The sequence below is a fragment of the Phalaenopsis equestris genome, unplaced genomic scaffold, assembly GCF_001263595.1.
Source record: "Phalaenopsis equestris unplaced genomic scaffold, ASM126359v1 Scaffold000513, whole genome shotgun sequence".
Classification (NCBI taxonomy): domain Eukaryota; kingdom Viridiplantae; phylum Streptophyta; class Magnoliopsida; order Asparagales; family Orchidaceae; genus Phalaenopsis; species Phalaenopsis equestris.
Window position 1 is genome coordinate 398,589 of NW_018164953.1, and position 20,018 is coordinate 418,606.

Genomic DNA, 20,018 nt, shown 5'->3' on the forward strand with positions numbered 1-20,018 from the left:
GATTCCCACTTCCTCTAGAAACACTTCCTCTAGAAACCCAAGCCTGCTTAATTAAATCAATGAAAGTGGTGTGAGTAGCCCACACATTAAGAAATTTAAAATGATAGAGAGAAGGTTTGGAATGAAAAACTAAAGTAAGCAAAATAGGATTGTGATCCGAAGCAGCATGATTCAAATGTTTGACTTATATAATATTGTAGTAGCTCAAAAACTGAGAGTTTCCCAAAAATTTGTCCAAACGTTGCATACGAAAACCTCTTCGCGAAGTATAAGGAGGGCCAGAAAAACTTAAGTCATTAAGGTCAGTTTCCTCAATGTGTTCACAAAAACGATTTATAAGACTTGTGTCAACCTTAACACCATCCCATCTCTCTGTAGGCGACATAATCATATTTAAATTACCTCCAACGAACAAATTATCAGTAATGACAGCCCCCATATGAGTAAGTTGTTGCCAAAGAAGGATTTTATCCCGTTATCAGTAATGACAACTCCCATATGAGTAAGTTGTTGCCAAAGAAGGAGTTTATCCCTTAAAAGAGAGCTGACATAAATAAATGTAGCCCAACCAGAAAATATTTCAAATTGATATTGAATGAAAACATATTGCACATTGTCATCAATGATATTAACAGTGATATTGTTCTGTCAAAATAACCAAATTTTGTTGTTCACATTGCAGAAATGCAAATAACCCTTGAGCTTCTTAATGATATTTTCTTTATGAATCGAGACAAGAGGCTCCAAAAGAACAAGAATATCAGGTTTATGGACCCTTCATAAATGCTTTAAACAATTAAAAGAGTGAGGGTCCGCCACTCTTCTAATGTTCCACACCAAAACATTAAACATTATGACCCATGACATCCTCCCACCTAGCAATCCTAGGGGGTAGGTGCAAGTGCTCACCTTCTGAGTGATAAATGATATCAGTAATATTTGGTTGTCAATTTTGGAAGTTCAGATTTCCTTCTACCTCGTTTTATGCTATATCTCTGAATTTGCCATTCAGATTCTAAGGCAGAAACAACTAATGGTGATGGGTATTGTTGTGAAGAAGTAACCCCAGTAGTTGAAGGCTGAGCGGGATCAACAGTTTCAATTTGATTGGGTGATACAGTAAGTATGTGAGTGGAGGGCTCGGTTTGAAGTTCAGGGAAAACAGAGGGTTCATCAAAATTACCAATTGTAACATCCACGGGAAAAGACACATGAGCCACCTCAACTTCCACACTAACAGGAGGAGGCATCCTGGTAGCATCTAAAGAGGGAGCAGGCAAATCATTCAAACCCCCTACAGCTGCAACATCCACGGTTAGAGGGTCAACCAAAACCATGACAGCATCAGCAGCCTGCATAGATGGTTGGGAGGAAGTAGGAAGAGTAGATTTCTGCTCGCCAGGGGGCAGTCGAGTGGTAGGAAACTTCCTTAATTCATGATGTAAATGAAAACAATGATCAGAATCATGACCAAACATGCTGCAATGTATACAATAATATGGATGCTTTTCAAGCAAAACTGACTGCTAGTAACCAGTATGACTAGAGCCTATCCAAATCTCCTCCGGAGGAGGTAACGTGACATCCCTACATTCATATGGTATTTATTGGAGAAGTGGCCCTCCCCTTGTGCGGCAACCCTAGCCCATAACAAGAACCAACCCCTACACCCCTTTGTTGAACCGGTTCGGCTAATCCCGGCCTGTCCAACTCCTAGGGATCCCCGCATCATTAATTCAAACATTCATATGGTATTTATACAATACTAAGCGAGCTTGTAAAAGAAACAATACAAAATCAGGAAGAAAATATTGACAATAGTACATGAATTGAGAGTGGATAAAATAATAATTACAAAATAAATAGGTCTTAGATTGATGAGATGATAGTAATAATGCTATGTATCTTTCAGGTGGCTTAAATTAAGGAAGATGGAGGACTGTGTTTGATGCCATATTGATGGAGGCGGAATTAATGGACGCATAAATAATGGAGATAATCTTTCCATATTAGTTTTTCAAGTTGTCATATTTTTTTTTCTTGGTTTTTTTACTTCTTGACCTTATTTATTATAAAACTTTATAAATAGGGCTACTGCTTTCTTTTTTTTTCCTACAAATGTGCTCTTAAATTTTAATAGAAATCTAGTTGAGTTGATCAATTTTTCACTGTTGATTGTTAAGTATTGAGCTCATTATAGCATCTTTATGCAGTATAGCACATTTCTGATATGTAGTATTTTCTTAGAAGTGTGCTTTCTATTCAGGTGGAGCGAGGAAGTGGTGCTTACTTAAGTGGCCTGCGTGAAAAGTACTTTGGTGAAATTTTTTTAAATGCCTCCTTTTCATTACACGAATTACGAAAGACAGGATTATCTACTACTTTTTCAATGGAAGATGAAGTCCATTCTGACAACTTGATATGGAATGATATCTCTGATGTTTGGGTGAAAACATGTAAATATGATATTGGGAGCACAGATGTTGGGAATTTCAAGACAAAAGCTAACTGTGAAGAAGGTTTAGAACATATAGCTCGCTTTGTAGAATCTTTTGAATCCGAGTCAAATGAGATATGGCTTGTGTTCCACACCGAAGGCTTATCCCTGTCAAAGCTGATGTATACTGCAGAGGAAGTAAACTCATTAAACATTGATGAAATGTATGAAAATGTGAAAAGGATCCAGGTAGTGCATCCATCAAAATGGTGGCACTGGCTGCGAACAACAGAAGCAGGAAAGAAGGAAATGCAGAGTCTTGTATGGCAATTGGTGAGATTTTACCAACCATTTCAAGTTTTGACAGCCAATCTTATTATCCCTACACAATTCTCTTATTTTCTGCTGTTTTAATTTTTTGTACCTCTTTTGGCTGAGAATGTTAAAGCTTATATTATTATCATCTTAAGCAAAAATCCCATCAACATTAGCTTTATCCTAGCTCGTTGTGGGCATAGTCTTTACCGGTAATGTGGAATTTATCAGGTCATGTTTTATCAATATCACCAACTTCAATTGGCGATCTCCATACTTAAGATGGACTATGAACATAGATCAATAGTTCTTGGAAATCTTTGATAGCCAAGTTGAGTGCTCAAAAATGTGAATACTACAGTAGACTTTTGTTAGAACTAGTAAGGTTGTAGAAAAATGTTTAAATCTTAAATGTTGTGAAAACTAGACTTGATAATTTTGATATGAGTAATAGTGACAAAAAGGAGCAAGCAGATAGAATTTATCTTGTAACAAAGTTGGTTAACCACTGTAAACAGAACTAGAAATTGTGAAAGTTGTAAAGATACTTAACACCTATTATAGCTTTATTAGCGGGGTCTAGCACAAGGATTCATATAGGATTGGGACAACTAGTTTAGATATATGCTAATGCATCTAATGATAAACACGGAATTATATGTCTAGATGCTTTGGTAACCTCTTAAGTTAATTGAACAGTTCTTCCTGCATGAACTTGAATTACAGGCTTGGGTCTAACTTTTTAGGGTACTTAATTGTGTTGGATCATCTGGTTGATTAGAGAAATTCATTAGGTTTTTTGTGACAGCAATTTTAGATTGAAATGATGTTGTGGTGATATGATTGTTTTGTTCATTGAAAATAAACAATATCTAAACCTCTTGGTACTCTTCTTTCATAAAGTAGTAAATATGGTGTTAAATTGGATTATTGAGTCTTTCTTTGTTTCAACTTATAAGTCGCAGCAGCCCATTTAAATAATATTGAAACTTGAAGTCCTTAGCTAGACAATTAGGAATGTTTAACAACTGCATGATACAAGAGACGGTTGGTATGTCTGGCTGGGTGGATATGTACTTATCCCTTTAAGATCTTTCAAATTTTAGATCCAATGATCTTACTACGCGAACTCACCCCAGTAGGCATACCAAATTTGTATCAAAGTACCTATCTTACTCACAAACTCATATGCAAATCTAATGATGTAGTAAAATTGGTTATTTTATCTACTTTATTCCAATTATTGGATTTGCGATACAACTTTGTATTGTAATATAATCAACTTTAATAGAACTAGTTTTCTCTTTATTACACAAAAAATATTATTGTAAAATTAGTGTCTTGGAAGTGGCTTATTAAGCACTTTTAAATAATCATGTGAACACAAAGTAAGTATAATTCTCATTGTTGTGTCATTAAAATTTTTTTTCCTTCGAACACGAATATTGATGTATTTTTAGCAAGAGATATTCTAAATTCAAATTCAAGATCATTCGAGGCTCAATTTTAACATATTTATTGTCAAACTGAGCCTCTGACATCGAAAGTGATCCAATCCGAGTCCAAATGAGCCCAAATCAAACATTTGAAATATAATAAGAAGTTTTGTTGCATCAATTGGAATGCTAAACGATCTCAAAATTTAGCATTCTTACTCAAGTTGAGCGGCTCGACGAGAGGAATCCAAGGTGCCAATGATTATCTAGTTCTGAGATAGTTAAGACACTTGAATATTGAAAAAACTTGTTGTGATTAAGGGAATCAATGTAAATAATCCGATGGAGTATTTTGAAAAATTGGTGAAATTAACCAAAACTCTTTTTGTTGGATTTAGTATCCCCTATTTTGTCTAGAGCGAAAAATACATAGTGCGAGCATTGCATAAACTATTGCACACGAAGGAGACATGTTTGAAGCTTCATGAAAAACTTGTAAATTTGAAATTAAAATTCAAGCGTCTAGGTCGAGCTTATCAATTTGCTACTGAAAAAACTCTAAGAGTCGTCTACTAACTTGAATGCAATCCCTTTCACCAAGGAGCAATTGTAACAGTTGCAAAATTTATTTCAATTTTCATTATTATTCTTGATTCCGTCTTGCACTTTAGTACAAATGGATAACTCTTTTTTGCTGCTTTGTTAGGTGTTTTTCCTAGTTTTTTTGATTCTTAGATAACTAACTCTTGTTCAATTGATCATGTGATAGGCTCTAAATTTATTTCCACCTATAGATTTTATGCAGACAATGGAACGGTCAAAATTGTCGATGATTCTCTCTTGATAATTATCAGGAAGAGAACTGTCAAACTCTCCTCATTGTTAACCCTTTGCGATATTCTTCATAATTTTATTCTATCATGTAATTTGTTGTCTATTAGTAAAATTACTACTGATCACCAATGCCAAACTAAAATCTATTCTTTTTGCTATGAGTTTCAGGAATTGATCATGGGGAGGATAATTGACAGTGCTAAGGAAAAAAATATGGACTATTATTTGAAGATGGACTGAACTCGAATAAATAATGTCAAAATGCTTTTTAAAATTTTGTTTATTCTAAAGGTAATAAGATTATGTTATGACATTATAAGTTAGGTTATTCCAATTTTCATCATAAAAAATAATCCTCAGTTATTTCAGAATAAAAATATGTTGTTTCAAAGTGAAGTGTTTCAGTTTGCTAAACATCAACACACATTATTTTTTCCAGAAATATAAAAACCTAATACATCATTTAAATTGGTTCATAGCAATATCTGGGGTCCTTGTAAAACCCTTAACTCCGAAAGAAAATGGTTTGTGATTTTTATTGATAATCACTCTATGTTAAGTTTATTTAATGAAAGAAAAATCTTAAATAGAAATAATTTTTAAAAAGTTTTACATCATGTTACAAAATCAATTTGAAACAACCTTTCAAATACATGGAGTGACAATGGTCTAGAGTATTTCAAAAACACTTTAGGTCAATTATTTCTTTAAAAAAAGAATAATTCATCATGTGATGACACTTCACAATAAAATAAGTTGGCTGAAAGGAAAAGAAAGCACTTATTGGGGATAGCTTGAGCTCTGCTAATTACCAATCAGGTGCTTAAATATTTTCGGAGTGAAGCCATTTTTCTTGCTACATTTCTCATAAATAGATCATCGAATAAGGTCTTAAACTTTGAAACATCTTTTGATATTTTTTTAAATAAAATTTTCGAAGAATCGACTTTCATCTTCTCATTTTCTGAGGATATTTGGGTTTACTGCTTCATTCACATTTATCATTAAGGCAAATTTGAACGCCGAGCAAAAAATTGTGTGTTTGGTTGTTATGTTCCTAGCCAAAAAAGTTATAAATGCTTTGATTCTACTGCTAGAAAAATATTTGTTATCATAGATGTCACTTTTTTTTAACTTCAACTATTTTTTTCACCTCATATTTAAGGAAGAGAAAAAAATAAAGATTTTTCCAACGAATTTAAGGATTTTTTTTTTAAACTGAAGACTCCCACAAAATAGTATATCTCAAAACTTGAGCATTCCACCTGAAAATCTTAGCAAAATCTTATCAGTAGAGAATGCGTCGAGCCTTTTAGATATTGAAATTTCTACCATTCCATCTTATGACTGTTCGTAACAAAGAAGAAATAGAAAAAACTACGACAATGAGACCATTTGATTTTGTCTATTCATAACAGAGGACAACTTAAAAGAATGAATCTACAAATTCTTTACACTTCCCCAAATCCGCAAACACACCAGGTAATGTCTTCACTAATTATTTACCCCATGTTCAGGGCATCTCCTTTTCGAGTTCTGGGTCTTCTAACTGTGAATCTGAACCCAATTCGAATGAGTTTAGTCATCCCATTGGGGAAAAGTTTTCCACCGAGCATCCATTTTCCCTCTATACGTCGTATGGAAACTTCACACCCTCTTTTTGTGATTTTACTTCATAATTTTAATGTATGAAAATTCTAAGAACTACGTGCTTTGAAAACCCCTAATGGAAAGAGACTATTTTCGAAGAGATTAAAGCTCTTAGAAAAAATGACAAATGAGAATTGATTGATCTTTCTAGCGGAATGACAACTATCGGTTGCATATGGGTCTTCACAATCAAATATAATTCTGACAGCTCTCTAGGACGGTACAATGCTCAATTTGTAGCCTGAGAATTCACTCAGGCCTATGCCATTAATTATTTAGAGACATTGACCCCCATTGCAAAGCTCAATTTTGTAAGAGTTTTTCTGTCTCTTACAGCTAATCTTGACTTGCCTTTATAACAATTAAATGTAAAAAATGCCTTCCTGAATGGGGAGTGGGAGGAAGATATGTATATGGACGCAACTGCAAGATTGAGAAGTTGGGCACAAAAATGTGTAAATTGAAAAAATTCTTATACGGGTTGAAGCAGTCACTTAGAGCATGATTTGAGAAATTTAAAGTAATTATTAAAGATCAGGGTTATACTCAAGGGCATGGAGATTGTACAATTTTCTTCATACATTCAGATGATGAGAATTAATCATATTGATTGTGTATGTGGATAATATTATTCTCATAGAAATGATGCATTTCAAAGCCTTGGAACCCTGAGATTGAAGAAAAGAATTGTTATCTTCCAGCGGAAGTAAGTTCTTCTCAAGGAAATTGGGATGAGTGGGTGTAGATTTGTAGGCAGTCCTGTTAATCCAAATTAGAAATTGAGAGATGGGAAGAAATTTGATTTAGTTTATATAGTTAGGTATAAAAAATTGGTGGGCGAATTGATAGACTTATCACATATACCACAATTTAATGCCTTTGTTGTGAGTTTGGTAATTCAATTTATGCATCATCCTATAAGAAATGCCTTGAAGTAGTCATCAAAATTCTCGGATATCTAAAAACTACACCAGGTAAAGACTTACTCTTTCAAAAGATCACATAAAAGAATATAAAGATGGATGCTGTTGTAGATTTGGCTGACTCATTTATTGATAGGAGATCAACTTTTGGATATTGCACCTATGTGTGGAGAAGCCTGGTTACTCGACGAAGTAAGAAACATAATGTGATTGCATGGAAAGCAAAAAAAATATGATAAATTTTTTAAATAGTAATAATATCACACAAAATAAAAGTTCAATCAAAAGTTAGTTGAACAACAAATACAATTTCATAAAGTATGGGACCCTAATAGTAGTGATACGAAATCGTAGTTTGTGAACTAACATGTTCTTCATCTCTCAGTATGATTTAACCTTGTTATTGGTTCTCTTAAATTAGATAACCTCTCATTATGCATAAATGCGACGCTCAGAGACCATGTGCCGGGACTAAAGGTAACGGGCTTGACGACTTTATCTTGTTTGAGATCCAAACCACTGAACTTTATTTAGTTTTCCCTCATCATGACTTGGTATGATTTATGTTCTTCATTATAATCATTTTGCAATCTACCTTCCTGGTTTTGTTACACATTATCTTGATCATTAACTTAATACTCCTTAAAGTTGGTTATTAGTTACTCTTTTGTTGTTATTCCCCTATGATTTATTTTATGCATTCTAGTAGTTTGAATTAAATTATTTTTACTTTGAATTTGTTTAATTCTTTTAAATCATGTCATACCAAATACAATGATGCTAATTTTTTAGAAACATCATGGAAGTTTCTCTATCGTAAAATACTTTTATCAAACCCAAGTTGGATTAGTTATATTTCAATATTTCATTTGTGTTGAAATTCAGAATAATGCATAATAAAGTGGAATCCTTGATTATTTTATTGATATAAACAGGGGTATAAATATCACTTATAAGAATCCTATAATAGAAAAAATAATAAAAATGAAATTATATGAAAGGAAAGATGTATCACCTGATATCTCAAATAATCAATTCATATTAATTATTAGAAGATATAGAAAATAACATAAAATATGAAAACAAATAATTTCTAATCCAAGAAAATAAATATAAAATAGGAAATGAAATATCACTTTAATTCTAAAGAAATAATTTATTCATCATAACTTCTTACGGGAATAAATTATTTTATATTATAACTCCTAACACTCTCTTCAAGTTTGGAATGTATGTTAATGATTCATAACTTCCTGAGTAGGAGTTTATTGGTTTTGTGAAAACGTCTGCTGGCTGTTCTAAAGTAGACATATGAGTAACTTTATTATTCATTTTTAAACTTTCTCCCGTATGAGAAGACAATCAATCTCGACGTGCTTTGATCACTCATAGCATACCAGGTTCGAGGCGATGTGAAGTGCTGCTTGGTTGTCATAAAATAAATTGACAGGATGTGAATGCATGATCCTCAAATTTTGTAGAATTGTTTTTAGCCAAATAATCTCGCAGCAGGTGGCGGCTATATACCGATATTCAGCTTCTGCACTAGAATGTGATACTGTAGTCTGTTTCTTAGTTTTCCAAGAAATTAATGAACTCCTAAAGAAGATACAATACCCAGTAACTGATCTTTGAGTGTCACGACACCTGACCCAATCTGCATCACAAAAGACATTTACATTTAGTTGGTAGTTGGGTTGAGCTTTCTGCTGAGAGGAAAATTCCTTGTCCTGCTGTCTATTTTATATAACGTAGAACATGATTGACTGCTTCTAAGTGTGGCACTCGTTGCTTGTTCATGAATTGACTTAAGATATGTACTGCATATGCCAAGTCGGGAAGTGTGATAGTCAAGTAGATTAATCTCCCAACTAGTCTTCAGTATGTTGATGGATCACTGACATATTCTCCTTCTGATTTGCTAAGAGATAAGTTTTGTTTCATAGGGAAAGTGGTTGGTTTTGCACCGAAGTACCCAACATCCTCGAGTTTTTCAGGAGTATACTTCCGCTGTGAAAGCATAATGTCCTTCTGAGATCGCGTAACCTCAATACAAAGGAAACATTTCAATTGTCCAAGGTCCTTTAATTTGAATTGATTCCTCAAGAATATTTTGATATATTCGATTTCTTGTAAGTCGTTCCCTGCAATAATGACATCATTTACATATATAAGAAGTGCGATGAATTTACCATTCTAGGATCGGATGAATAAGGAATAGTCTGTCTTTGATTGCATAAAATTGGCTTGCTTTAGAGCGGTGGAAAGCTTGATGAACCATTGTCGTGAAGCTTGTTTGAGACCATAGACGTTTGAGACCATATAATGATTTGTGGAGTTTACAAACTCGAGTCTCTCCCTTTTGTCGAAGGCCAAGAGGTAGCGACATATATACGTCTTCGTCGAGGTCCCCATACAAGTAAGCATTATTGACATCTAGTTGGTGGAGATGCCATTGCTTGGTTGAAGCTAAGGCAAAGAGTAGCCAAACAGTTATAAGCTTTGCTATAGGGGGAAAGGTTTCGTGGTAATTTATCCCTTCAATTTGATTATACCCTTTTACCACTAATCTGGCCTTGTGGCATTCAACTGTCCCATCTGCACGAAGTTTGATTTTGTATACCTATTTGCATCCAATTGACCTTTTTCCAGCGGTAATAGTACAATGGACTATGTGCCATTGGCGTTTAGTGCGTCAAGTTCTTCTCGCATAGCAACCTGCCACTTTCGATTACAAGCATCTTCTACAAAGGTGCTTGGCTCCTTTTCAATTGAAAGAGTGGCGGTAAAAGCACGATGTTTAGGTGATAATCTAGCATGTGACAAGACGTCGGTTAATAGATAGAAGGTACCTGTAGCTTTGGCCAACACGGAGTTCGATGTTGAGTTGTGTCGTGAGAGGAGAAATACCAAAATGATACTCACGCAAATAGCTAGGCATTTTTGTCGTTCTCATTGGTCGTGGTAATGATATTTGTTGGTCTGGAGTTGCAGGTTGTACTAAGAATAAATTTGGAGTGAGTGAAGGTGAAGGAGTCTCTTGAGACGGGATTTCGTTGTCTCGAGAAGATGAGATATCTTCTTGAAGTAATTCATCAAATAAAGGCATGTCGGTGTGGGTGGTGAAGTGCGAAATTGAACTTTTATCTGTAGCGAAAAAAGGGAAGGAAAAGTGTTTTCATGGAAACGAACATCTCGTGATGCAAAAACCTTCTCAGTTGAAAGGTCATAAACTCTATAGCTCTTTTGCGCGTATGAATACCATGAGAAAAGACATCGAATGACTCTGGGATCAAACTTGATTGGTCGGTGATGATGTGTTGAAGCAAAACAATGACACCCAAACACTCGCAAATGATCATATGTGGGTTGTGTTTGGAAGAGCATTTCAAAAGGAGTCTTTTCTTGGAGAAGGGGTGTTGGTGTTCGGTTAATTAGGTGGGTGACAGTTAGGATTACATCTCCCCAAAATTTTTTGGGTAAATTAGCTTGAAATAATAAGGCTCGGGCTATGTTGAGTAAGTGACGATGTTTTCTTTCGGCTACTCCATTTTGTTGCGAAGTGGAGACACAACTGAATTTGGTGAATGATGCCTTTGTTGAGATAAAGATTCCTCAATGTGAATTCATGACCATTATCACTTCGAATGATTTTGACCTTTAGAGTGAATTGTGTTTCAACGAGGTTTATGAACTTGATGATGTATGAATGTGTATCTGATTTATGGTTCATCAATAAGTTCATGTGTATCGAGTATAATCATTAACAATTGTGAGATAATACCGCGCTTCTGTGATTGAAGGAACTTGGTATCCTCCCCAAATGTCAACGTGAGTTAATTCAGAAGGTGTTTTTGAGCCAATAAAACTTGTTTGAAAAGATGAATGAGTTTGCTTAGCCAATGGGCTAATTAAACAATAAAAAATATTACAAATTTTCTTATCTATAATTGGAAAAGAAAACAAGCTGGAAAGTTTATTCGATGAGTGGCCTAGATGTTTATGCTAGAGATTTGGGGATGGTGAAATAGCAACATTGCATTTGCTCTTTTGTGGAGAATCAAAGTAGTAGAGTTCTCCTATTTGAGTTCCTATCACAATCATCTTTCCCGACTGTTGGTCCTGTAGCACATAAGTGTGGTTATTAAAAATGGCAAGACATTGTGAATCAAACACAAATTTGCTAATAGAAATATTTTGTAGAACGAAGTCAACAAAATGGATGTTCCCTATGTGCGTGACAGTTGCAGTAGCCCCGTTAGGCAAGTGAACTTTTCGATTGGTGACACTGGATTTTGTAGTATGTAGGTTGGCTGAATATACCATGTGATCCGTGGCTCGTGTCAAGAATCCAGAGCGTTTCTTTGTAAAAAACAGAGGTGTTTTGCCAACATGATTAGCCATCGAATTAGATTTTTTCTCTGTAAGTAGTGATATGAGATTTTGATATTGTTCGACTGTAAGGGTGAATGGTGTAGGACTCGTCGATGTATTAATATCCGCATGGTTTGCATGGTTGCGTGTATTGGTATCTTAGTCAAAAACAGAGGCACAAAAGATTTTACCTAAGATATCACTCATGGCTGATGTACTACGAACATGATTAGCCATTGAATTATTTGTTCTCTGCAGTAGTGATATGGGACTTTGATATTGTTCGACTGTAATGGTGAATGGTGTAGGACTCGTCAATGTATTGGCATCTGCATGGTTGGCTTTGGGAGCAAAATTTTTTCATTCAAGTTTATTGCCGGCTGGATTCGCCATTTGCAGCTTCCTACAGTCATTGATGGTATGTCTCAGTCATCCACTATAATCGCATTTGAGATGTGTTCGGCATGTGTCTGAGGCATGCTCAATTTTGTCACATTTCTCACACTTTAAATGAGATTTTTTAGGCCTGAAAACCTTCTCTGGTTTCCGTGCATTATTCATCACGGCAAAAGCCGAAGCTTCCGGCTGTGGTGCACTTACATTGTTCATCCCGCGCTGCTTCTCCTCTTGGAGCATGAGAGAATGTGTCTTGCTGACATTGAGAAGGGGATCCATGCATAAAATATGTTCTATTATACCAGTGTATGTTTCATTAAGCCCTATAAGGAATTTCATGGTTTTCTGGTTTTTTTGAAACTACATCACGTCCTTCATGACACCACACGTGCATTTAGGAATGTTATAGAGGGTGCCACGTTCATCCCATAGGTCTTTAAGCTTGGTGTAATAAGCTCTAACTATCATTTCACCTTGCTTGCAATCGTGGATAGCTTATTCGACATGGAAAATATGAGCGCTGTTGGTACGAGAAAAAATGTTCCTTCAAGTCGAGCCATATTTCATGGGTACTCTCATTGTATATAATAGTTGCTCCAATGTCTTCTGCAATTAAACAACCATGCCTTGATAAGTTGTTGTTGCGCCTCCATTGTTGAAGTTCTGCGGTGGACGTCTCTGGTGGTTCTTTGACGGTGTCGTTGACGAAACCTTCTTTGTTTTATGATGCTGAGAGCCATCAACATGACACACCTCCAGTTATTGTAGTTTTCTCCATTCAACGACTGCTTAACGAGCACGTGATCGGGTTGATCTGAGTAGTGAAGATTAAAGGGGTCGTTCGGATTATCGAATTTATTAGATTCAGGCTTGGCTGAATTTTGAGTTTTGTCTGTCATGTGTTTCGGCCTAGAAAGAAGACAGATGGGGGTTTCGACGTGGAAGAGGAGATGGTAAGACTCAGAATCGTGTTTTCTCTGATACCATGTTGAAATTTTGAATAATGCGGAATAAAGTAAATCCTTGATTGTTTCGTTGAAATGAACGGTGGTATAAATAACTTTTACAAAAATCTTATAATAGGAAAAATAATAAAAAGGAAATGATATGAAAGGAAAGATCTATCACCTAATATGTCCAATAATCAATTCGTATTAATTATTAGGAGATATAAGAAATAACTTAAAATAGGAAAACAAATAATTCCCAATCCAACAAAATAAATATAAAATAGGAAAAGAAATTTCTCCTTAATTCTAAGGAAATAATTTATTCATCATAACTTCTCACAGGAATAAATTATTTCATATTATAACTCCCAACAATTTGTTTGATGACAACTGTTGTATGTCCATGTGCAATGCTACATTGATTTAATAATTATTTATCGGATGTACATTGTTATCAGATTAGGTAAAGTTTCATGGAAGCAAATATATTGTACCGAGCATTAGCCAGCGTAGAAGTTAGCATTCACATCACATGAATCATAGAAAGCTTATACTTTTTTTAGTCAAATTAATGCCATGATTTTATTAACGGAGACATAAACTGACAAAGGATGCAAGCAAATCGTGAAACCATTCATGGTAATCAGTGCAGCAGTGATGTTTCTGTGTGCTAATGTAAGCTAGCTGGTATAATTTTTGAAACTGATGTCTAGTTTTATGTGGAAAGGAGGAACATGCAGCTTAATGCTGTTTGGGGTGACACTTCTGTGAATTGCGCTGCTTTTGGCTGTTGTACTCTGAGACAGCAGAACAACTACCGATTGAAATTTCTTGTATTGATAGCGTAGTTAAGGACTGAGTATATGGTTAGAGTAAAAATTTTCTTGAATTTTTTAGTAGGTAGTACTTGCAGTGAAACAATGATTTGGATATGAGTACGTTGACCATATTAGACATTTGATTAGTACTTGATACAGAGCAATTGCTAAGACTGACTAATAGTGACACTGATTTGGGGTTGCTAGATGGTGTGGGATGATCAGGGGAGGAGTTTAGGTAAGTTGCAAGATGAGAATGGAGGCTTTGATGATGGCCGAGTAATTGGTGTATTTGGCTGATGGGCTGAAACTAAAACAGGAAAACTGCAGGTTGGTGTTACGCCCGTGGGTAGCCTAAGCGTAATTTGGTCTTTTGTATGCCTAAGGACAATTTAGTTTATTATTATCATTATTATTATTGTGTATAAATATACCTTTTATGTTTAGTGTTAGGTTTAGATATGAGATTGTCTGTTGTGAGTCGTAGGTTTAGGGTTTGGGAGAGATTTCCTGATTCTCGAATTGTAGGAATTGGGAGAGATCGCTTATCTCTCGAATTGTAATTGCTTATCTTTTATATTTGAGTGAGTTATTAGTGTTGTGTTGCTTTAATTTAGTGTTCGGAAAATAAAATTTGTGTTTGCCCAAAATTTTATGGAAAGACGTATTGATTTTGACATCAGTTTGTATCAAATTAGTATTAGAGCAATAGATCTCTGGTATCTCCTTCGCGATTCAACTATCTAAGAGCAACTTTTTTTTGCTCGGAAGAAAAAGATCGTGGTATACCTCAGAATAGTCGCGGTAAGAGCTAGCTGAGAAAGCAACGTTGGGATTGCGGCTTACCAATGGAAGCTACGGCAAGTTCGCGACGTCTAGGTCGCGATGAGTTAAGCTCGTTGGCGACGAAGGATTGCGGCTTACCGAGGCTCGAAACTCCATCTTTCATCCCATTCCACGCCTTTGCATACAATTGCGATTAGAGCTAGCTAGGAAGGCTCTACTGGATTGCAACCTACAGGGGCTCCAAAACTCCCATCTCTCTTGTTCTCGCTCCATCCTGCATTAGAGTTGTGAGTTCAGCTTGCAGGGAAGGCAATAACGAGATCGCGACTTTTGTCTCCAATGAAGACTTACGGGATCGGCTTAGGGTGTGTTTGGGTCAAGGGTGTGGTGGTGCACTGCAGTTTTTCCTGTTTGACAATACTGTGGTTTGCTTGCGTTCGCAAAAAACTGCAACTGAAAGCTGAGTTTTCCCAATAGACTCGGCTACCTGCAGTAGCTGCTACAAAGCTCCGGTCTAAATTTTGTTTTTTTTAAATTTTTTTGTAATAGCCACCACAACATTTTAAATAACAGTCTTTTCTTCAGCAGCTTCACAACTGATTCTTCAAACAGCTGCAGCTGCCCTAAGCAGACCTTATTTACTGCATATAGAGATCGGTAACTCCTGTCCTTATGTTTCCTCTTAGTCTTTGCAACACAACCACAATTAGAGCTAGTGGAGGAAGGCCAAGTTTGAATCACGATGTCTAATGCTGCAAAATTTCGACCTAGCTAGAAAATATGAAGAAATTGTGTTGCAGGGTATAGTTGCATGTCTGACAAAGCAAACGATTGGAATTTCCGAAATTTCATAGTTGGCCCTGTAGAAAATTGCGATTTGAGCTTTTTGACTAGCATAGCCCGATTCAAACAATCAGAGGGCCGGAAACCACGATTTAACGAATCAAATTGGTTCGAATCTCACGATATAGAGGCGATTCAGACTATCTGGGAATTCATCGATGTCATTTCAGAGTATAGGTGCTTCCGTCTTCTGTGATCGAAAATTTTCTTGAGAGTAATGACAACTAAGAATGTAAATGATTTGGAGAAGAAATTTGAGGAAGAGACGAGTTAACTTAAATCCGAGATGGAAGAAAGGTTCATCGTCATAGAGGATATGATTTCTTCTATGAAAAACTGAATGTAGGACCGTCTCTAGGGGTTTTTTTCCATAGAGAGTCGAATGACAGACTGATTTGAGAGCCTTGAGGAGATGATAAATATGCTCATCGAGATACAATTCAAGACCCCTCAACTCTAACCAAAGGTTGATCGCAAAGTCCGAGACCATTCGAAAGGGAAAGAGGGAAAGAGATTGAATGTGAGGAACATGAGTAGGAAAATATCCGCCATCACGAACTTCCTCTAGGACTCCGACGGGGAGTGGATTCGAGATTTCTGATGGAGGGGGTTGGTCCGAAACATGAAGGAAGGGATATGAAAAGGGTTGGGAGGGGCAAAACAAGAAATAAGAAACATTATAATGAGGTATGACTATGATCGAAGGAGGGATTTTTATCTTAGATACATGGGGTAAAACGACAGAGAGAGAGAGAGGAAGTTAAGTTGGTGATGCTAATGTTAGGAAATTTAAGATATCGATCTTCGATGAAGAAGATGCACATGAGTCGGTATGTATGGTAAAACGATATTTTGCGGTGAATGGGCTAATTGGGATGGAGAAGCTCATGTCAGCTGGGTTGTGTTAGGAGCGAAAAGCCCTAGTATGGTTTCACTGGAAGGAGGTTATATACTTGATCCCTTTGTGGGATGAATTTAAGACTTGATTGTTAGAACATTTTTAAGCCATTCGAGAAGAAGAACTACACAAGTTATTCTATGCCTTAATTCAGGAGGGGACTGTCATGAAGTATAAGGAGTGATTCGTGTTGAGAATCCTCCAAAGAATTCTCAATGTCACGGCGAAATATGATTACATCATTCTAGAAAACCAGAACAATAAATTTAAACCAGAAACATATTAAAAAGATAACTAGAAATGAACACATGAATTTTACGTGGAAAAACCCAAGAATGAGAAAATACCACGGAGCTACACCATCACAAATTATACTATGAATTTCAGAGAGTTTTGTAAAGGATTCCCAAGAGCTTATTCTCCACACTTACACGAAGAAACATATAATACACTACTCCACACTCTTCCTACTGATCCGACACAGAAACACACATCGAAAAACACTAGAATCCTTCTCACCTTCACCAGGATTTTTTTTATGAACAATTTGGAAGAGTTACGCTCCAAGCCCACACATACGTTGTCTGAAATCGTGACATGAATAGAAGTTCTTGTGAAAACTGCTCCGGGAGAGCCTAGGGGCCCCAGTTCTCTAAAAACAGGCGCCCCGAATCCAAAACTTGGCACCTAGTTTGGATGCAGGACTTTCACTTTCTCGATCTGGGAGTACTCAATGAGGGCTTAAGCGCCCATAGCCTAACGTCTTGGCGCCAGGTGCATTGATTGTGTGGAAGCCAGTCTGCCTGCTGCTCATGGGCGCTACAATCAGACTCAACTAAAAATTCGAGCTATTGTCGAGAAGACTGAAGGGAATTTTTGAAGTAGGGTTGAACGAGAATTTTATGAAGGGTTTAAAACATGACACACGAGCAACACTCTGACTATTGAGACCGCAGGGATTGAGAGAGATGATGGAGCTAGCCCGGATGTTGGAGGACAAGAACCGGATGGAGAAGGCCAGCAAAAGTAGCATAGATGGAGCGCCCTACCGAACTACTACAACCACGACTATACAAAAAACTCAAACTGTGGATGTCCAGAGGTTGGTCGCACAGGACAGGAATTATGGATAATGACCTAGAACAACACTCAAGTGCCTTACAGAGACAAAGATTCAGGAGAATTGAGTCAAGATGTTATATTTTTCAGTGTAAAGAGAATTTTATCCCAGGAAACTGTATAAGGATCGAAAGTTACAAGTTCTCATAATGCATGATGAGGGGGCAGATGATGAAGAAATAGAGACTGTTGTGGCGGAGAAAAAAAATGTCTCACTTTTTTTCCACATTGAGGATAAGTTTTGTTTTGGGGGAGTATTGTTACATCAGTGCCTAGCCTAAGGGCAATTCAGTCTTTTATTATTATTATTATTATTGAGTATAAATAGACTTAGTTTTGGCATAAGATTGTTTGTTGTGAATCTTAGGTTTAGGGTTTGGGAGAAATTTCCTACCTCTCAAATTGTAAGAGCTGGGGGAGATCACCTACCTCTCGAATTGTAGGTTCTTATCTTTTATATATGTGTGAGTTATTAATGTTTTTTGCTTTGATTTAATGTTCGGTAAGTAAAATTTGTATTTGTTCAATATTTATGGAAAAATGGGGTGATTTTGAACCGGTTCATATCAGTTGGCTGCAAAACCAGCATCCTAGAAGTCTTTGGATGCATGGAAGAGATTACAACCCAGATCAATAGATTACAAGCACACCATCTGACAGAGATCAAAGGATACAGTACTCTTGTAAGAAAGAGCTTGAAGAAACAGTCTCTTTTCTTTTGCATAAACCAAGCCCAAAAATGCCTCAAATGAGCCCACAACAAACATATATATAGGTCCCAAGCAAAATAACCTAATACTAGTGATAATTAGGAAAAAGAATGAGACTAAAAGGCTGGCCATAGCACTAGGCAGACACATGAACCAGCCAGCAACTAAACAGGAATTCCTAGTTTAAGTGATCTTGATCTGCGTCTACGTTAACGTTCCGTGTCCCGCATCCCGCGCCTTGTGTCTCGTGTCAAGAGTATCATATTTGCTGATTTTACTATAATGCAGACTTAAGTAGCCTTGATACTGTTGTGAGATGAGCAGGTATATTCTTGTACAATTCAGGAAGGGGTTTTGGGAAGGAAACGTAGAGATATATCAGGCCTGAGTGTTGATTACTTTTGATGTGAAAGTGAAAAAAAAAAGAAAAAAAAAAGTCAAAACGGGAATCCTAATATCAGGCATTAGTTTACTGCAGTAGAGTAGTAATTGAAGAGGCGTGGAAAAGTATTACATCAATGCTTGCAACAATTAATTATCAAACTGAAACATGACCTGGAAGGTGCTCATGTGCTAGAGTTCAGTGCTTCAAACCATTGTTAAATTAAAGCAAATTCTTGAGTGAACGGCAGAATGTGGCAGCATTTTACTAGAATGATATATAAATCCCATCACACCAAACACAGGAAATGAAGGGCTTGGAGTTTTAAAATCCAGGAAATGGCTATAAGCACTATGATTTAAATTGGCAATCCTCACATAAAATTGTATGCTTTGAAATTCTTATGGTTACAATTTTTTTCTTGTTTCTAATTTACTTTTACTTTTCCATGTTGACATCTCCAACAAATTCATTCTGAATCCGTCTTTCAATTTTAGTGTTCACATGTTAATATTGATTTTAGTGGTTGTGTTGATTTTTTTTTCTCCTTCCTTTTGTGCAGTTGATGGCTCTCAAATCTTGTCATGATCGTAATATCACTCATAGGGACATTAAACCAGGTAGGTTATATTTCATAGCATTTTATTCTTGAATTAACCAATAGGGATATTGATAAATAACTCTGATTCTTTCCCTATGCTACAATTTTAATATCGTAATTAACTAAGGCAAGGTTTATTGCACTTAAGAGCAGCGTGTGACATGAGCCAGTTCTATCTCTTTCCTTGTTAAAGGGTGCATTAAAGTGTTGGATTGTCTATTATATAAAAATTTCATAATTTTTCTTTATGAAAATTTTGGGATAAATAAAGTTTGGCTTGCAACCTTATTGAAGATATTTGTTATTGCAAATTTAATTTTTATTTGGTCAAATAATCCTGAGCTGTAATTGGTGGAGTAACTTAGCATCAACAAAATGGTTATGAGTTATATTTCAAAAGGTTTATTTTTTTTTTCTTTGGGAAGGACAATTTTTATGTATTTTGTATGTTAGCTCTGTAATTTTGTATTGTTAAAGCCACACACTTCTGTAAGATTTCAGTTTTTCCAATTTGAAGTGAGGGTTCCATGGTTTTGGGGGAGGGAA

The 20,018-nt window shown here is 36.0% G+C and overlaps 1 protein-coding gene across 9 annotated transcripts in view; it reads left to right on the forward strand.

The window, feature by feature from the left end:
* The window catches only part of LOC110028503, a 152,193-nt gene that overhangs the window by 62,908 nt on the left and 69,267 nt on the right, over positions 1-20,018 (forward strand). For all 9 annotated transcript variants that reach the window (XR_002294429.1, XR_002294428.1, XR_002294431.1 and 6 more), the window contains exons 11-12: positions 2,267-2,770; positions 19,434-19,491. Coding sequence is in view for 3 of the 9 variants with exons in the window: in XM_020730376.1 (XP_020586035.1) it covers positions 2,267-2,770; positions 19,434-19,491 (562 nt within the window). In the remaining 6 variants the exon portion in view is untranslated. The remainder of the gene's footprint in view (positions 1-2,266; positions 2,771-19,433; positions 19,492-20,018) is intronic.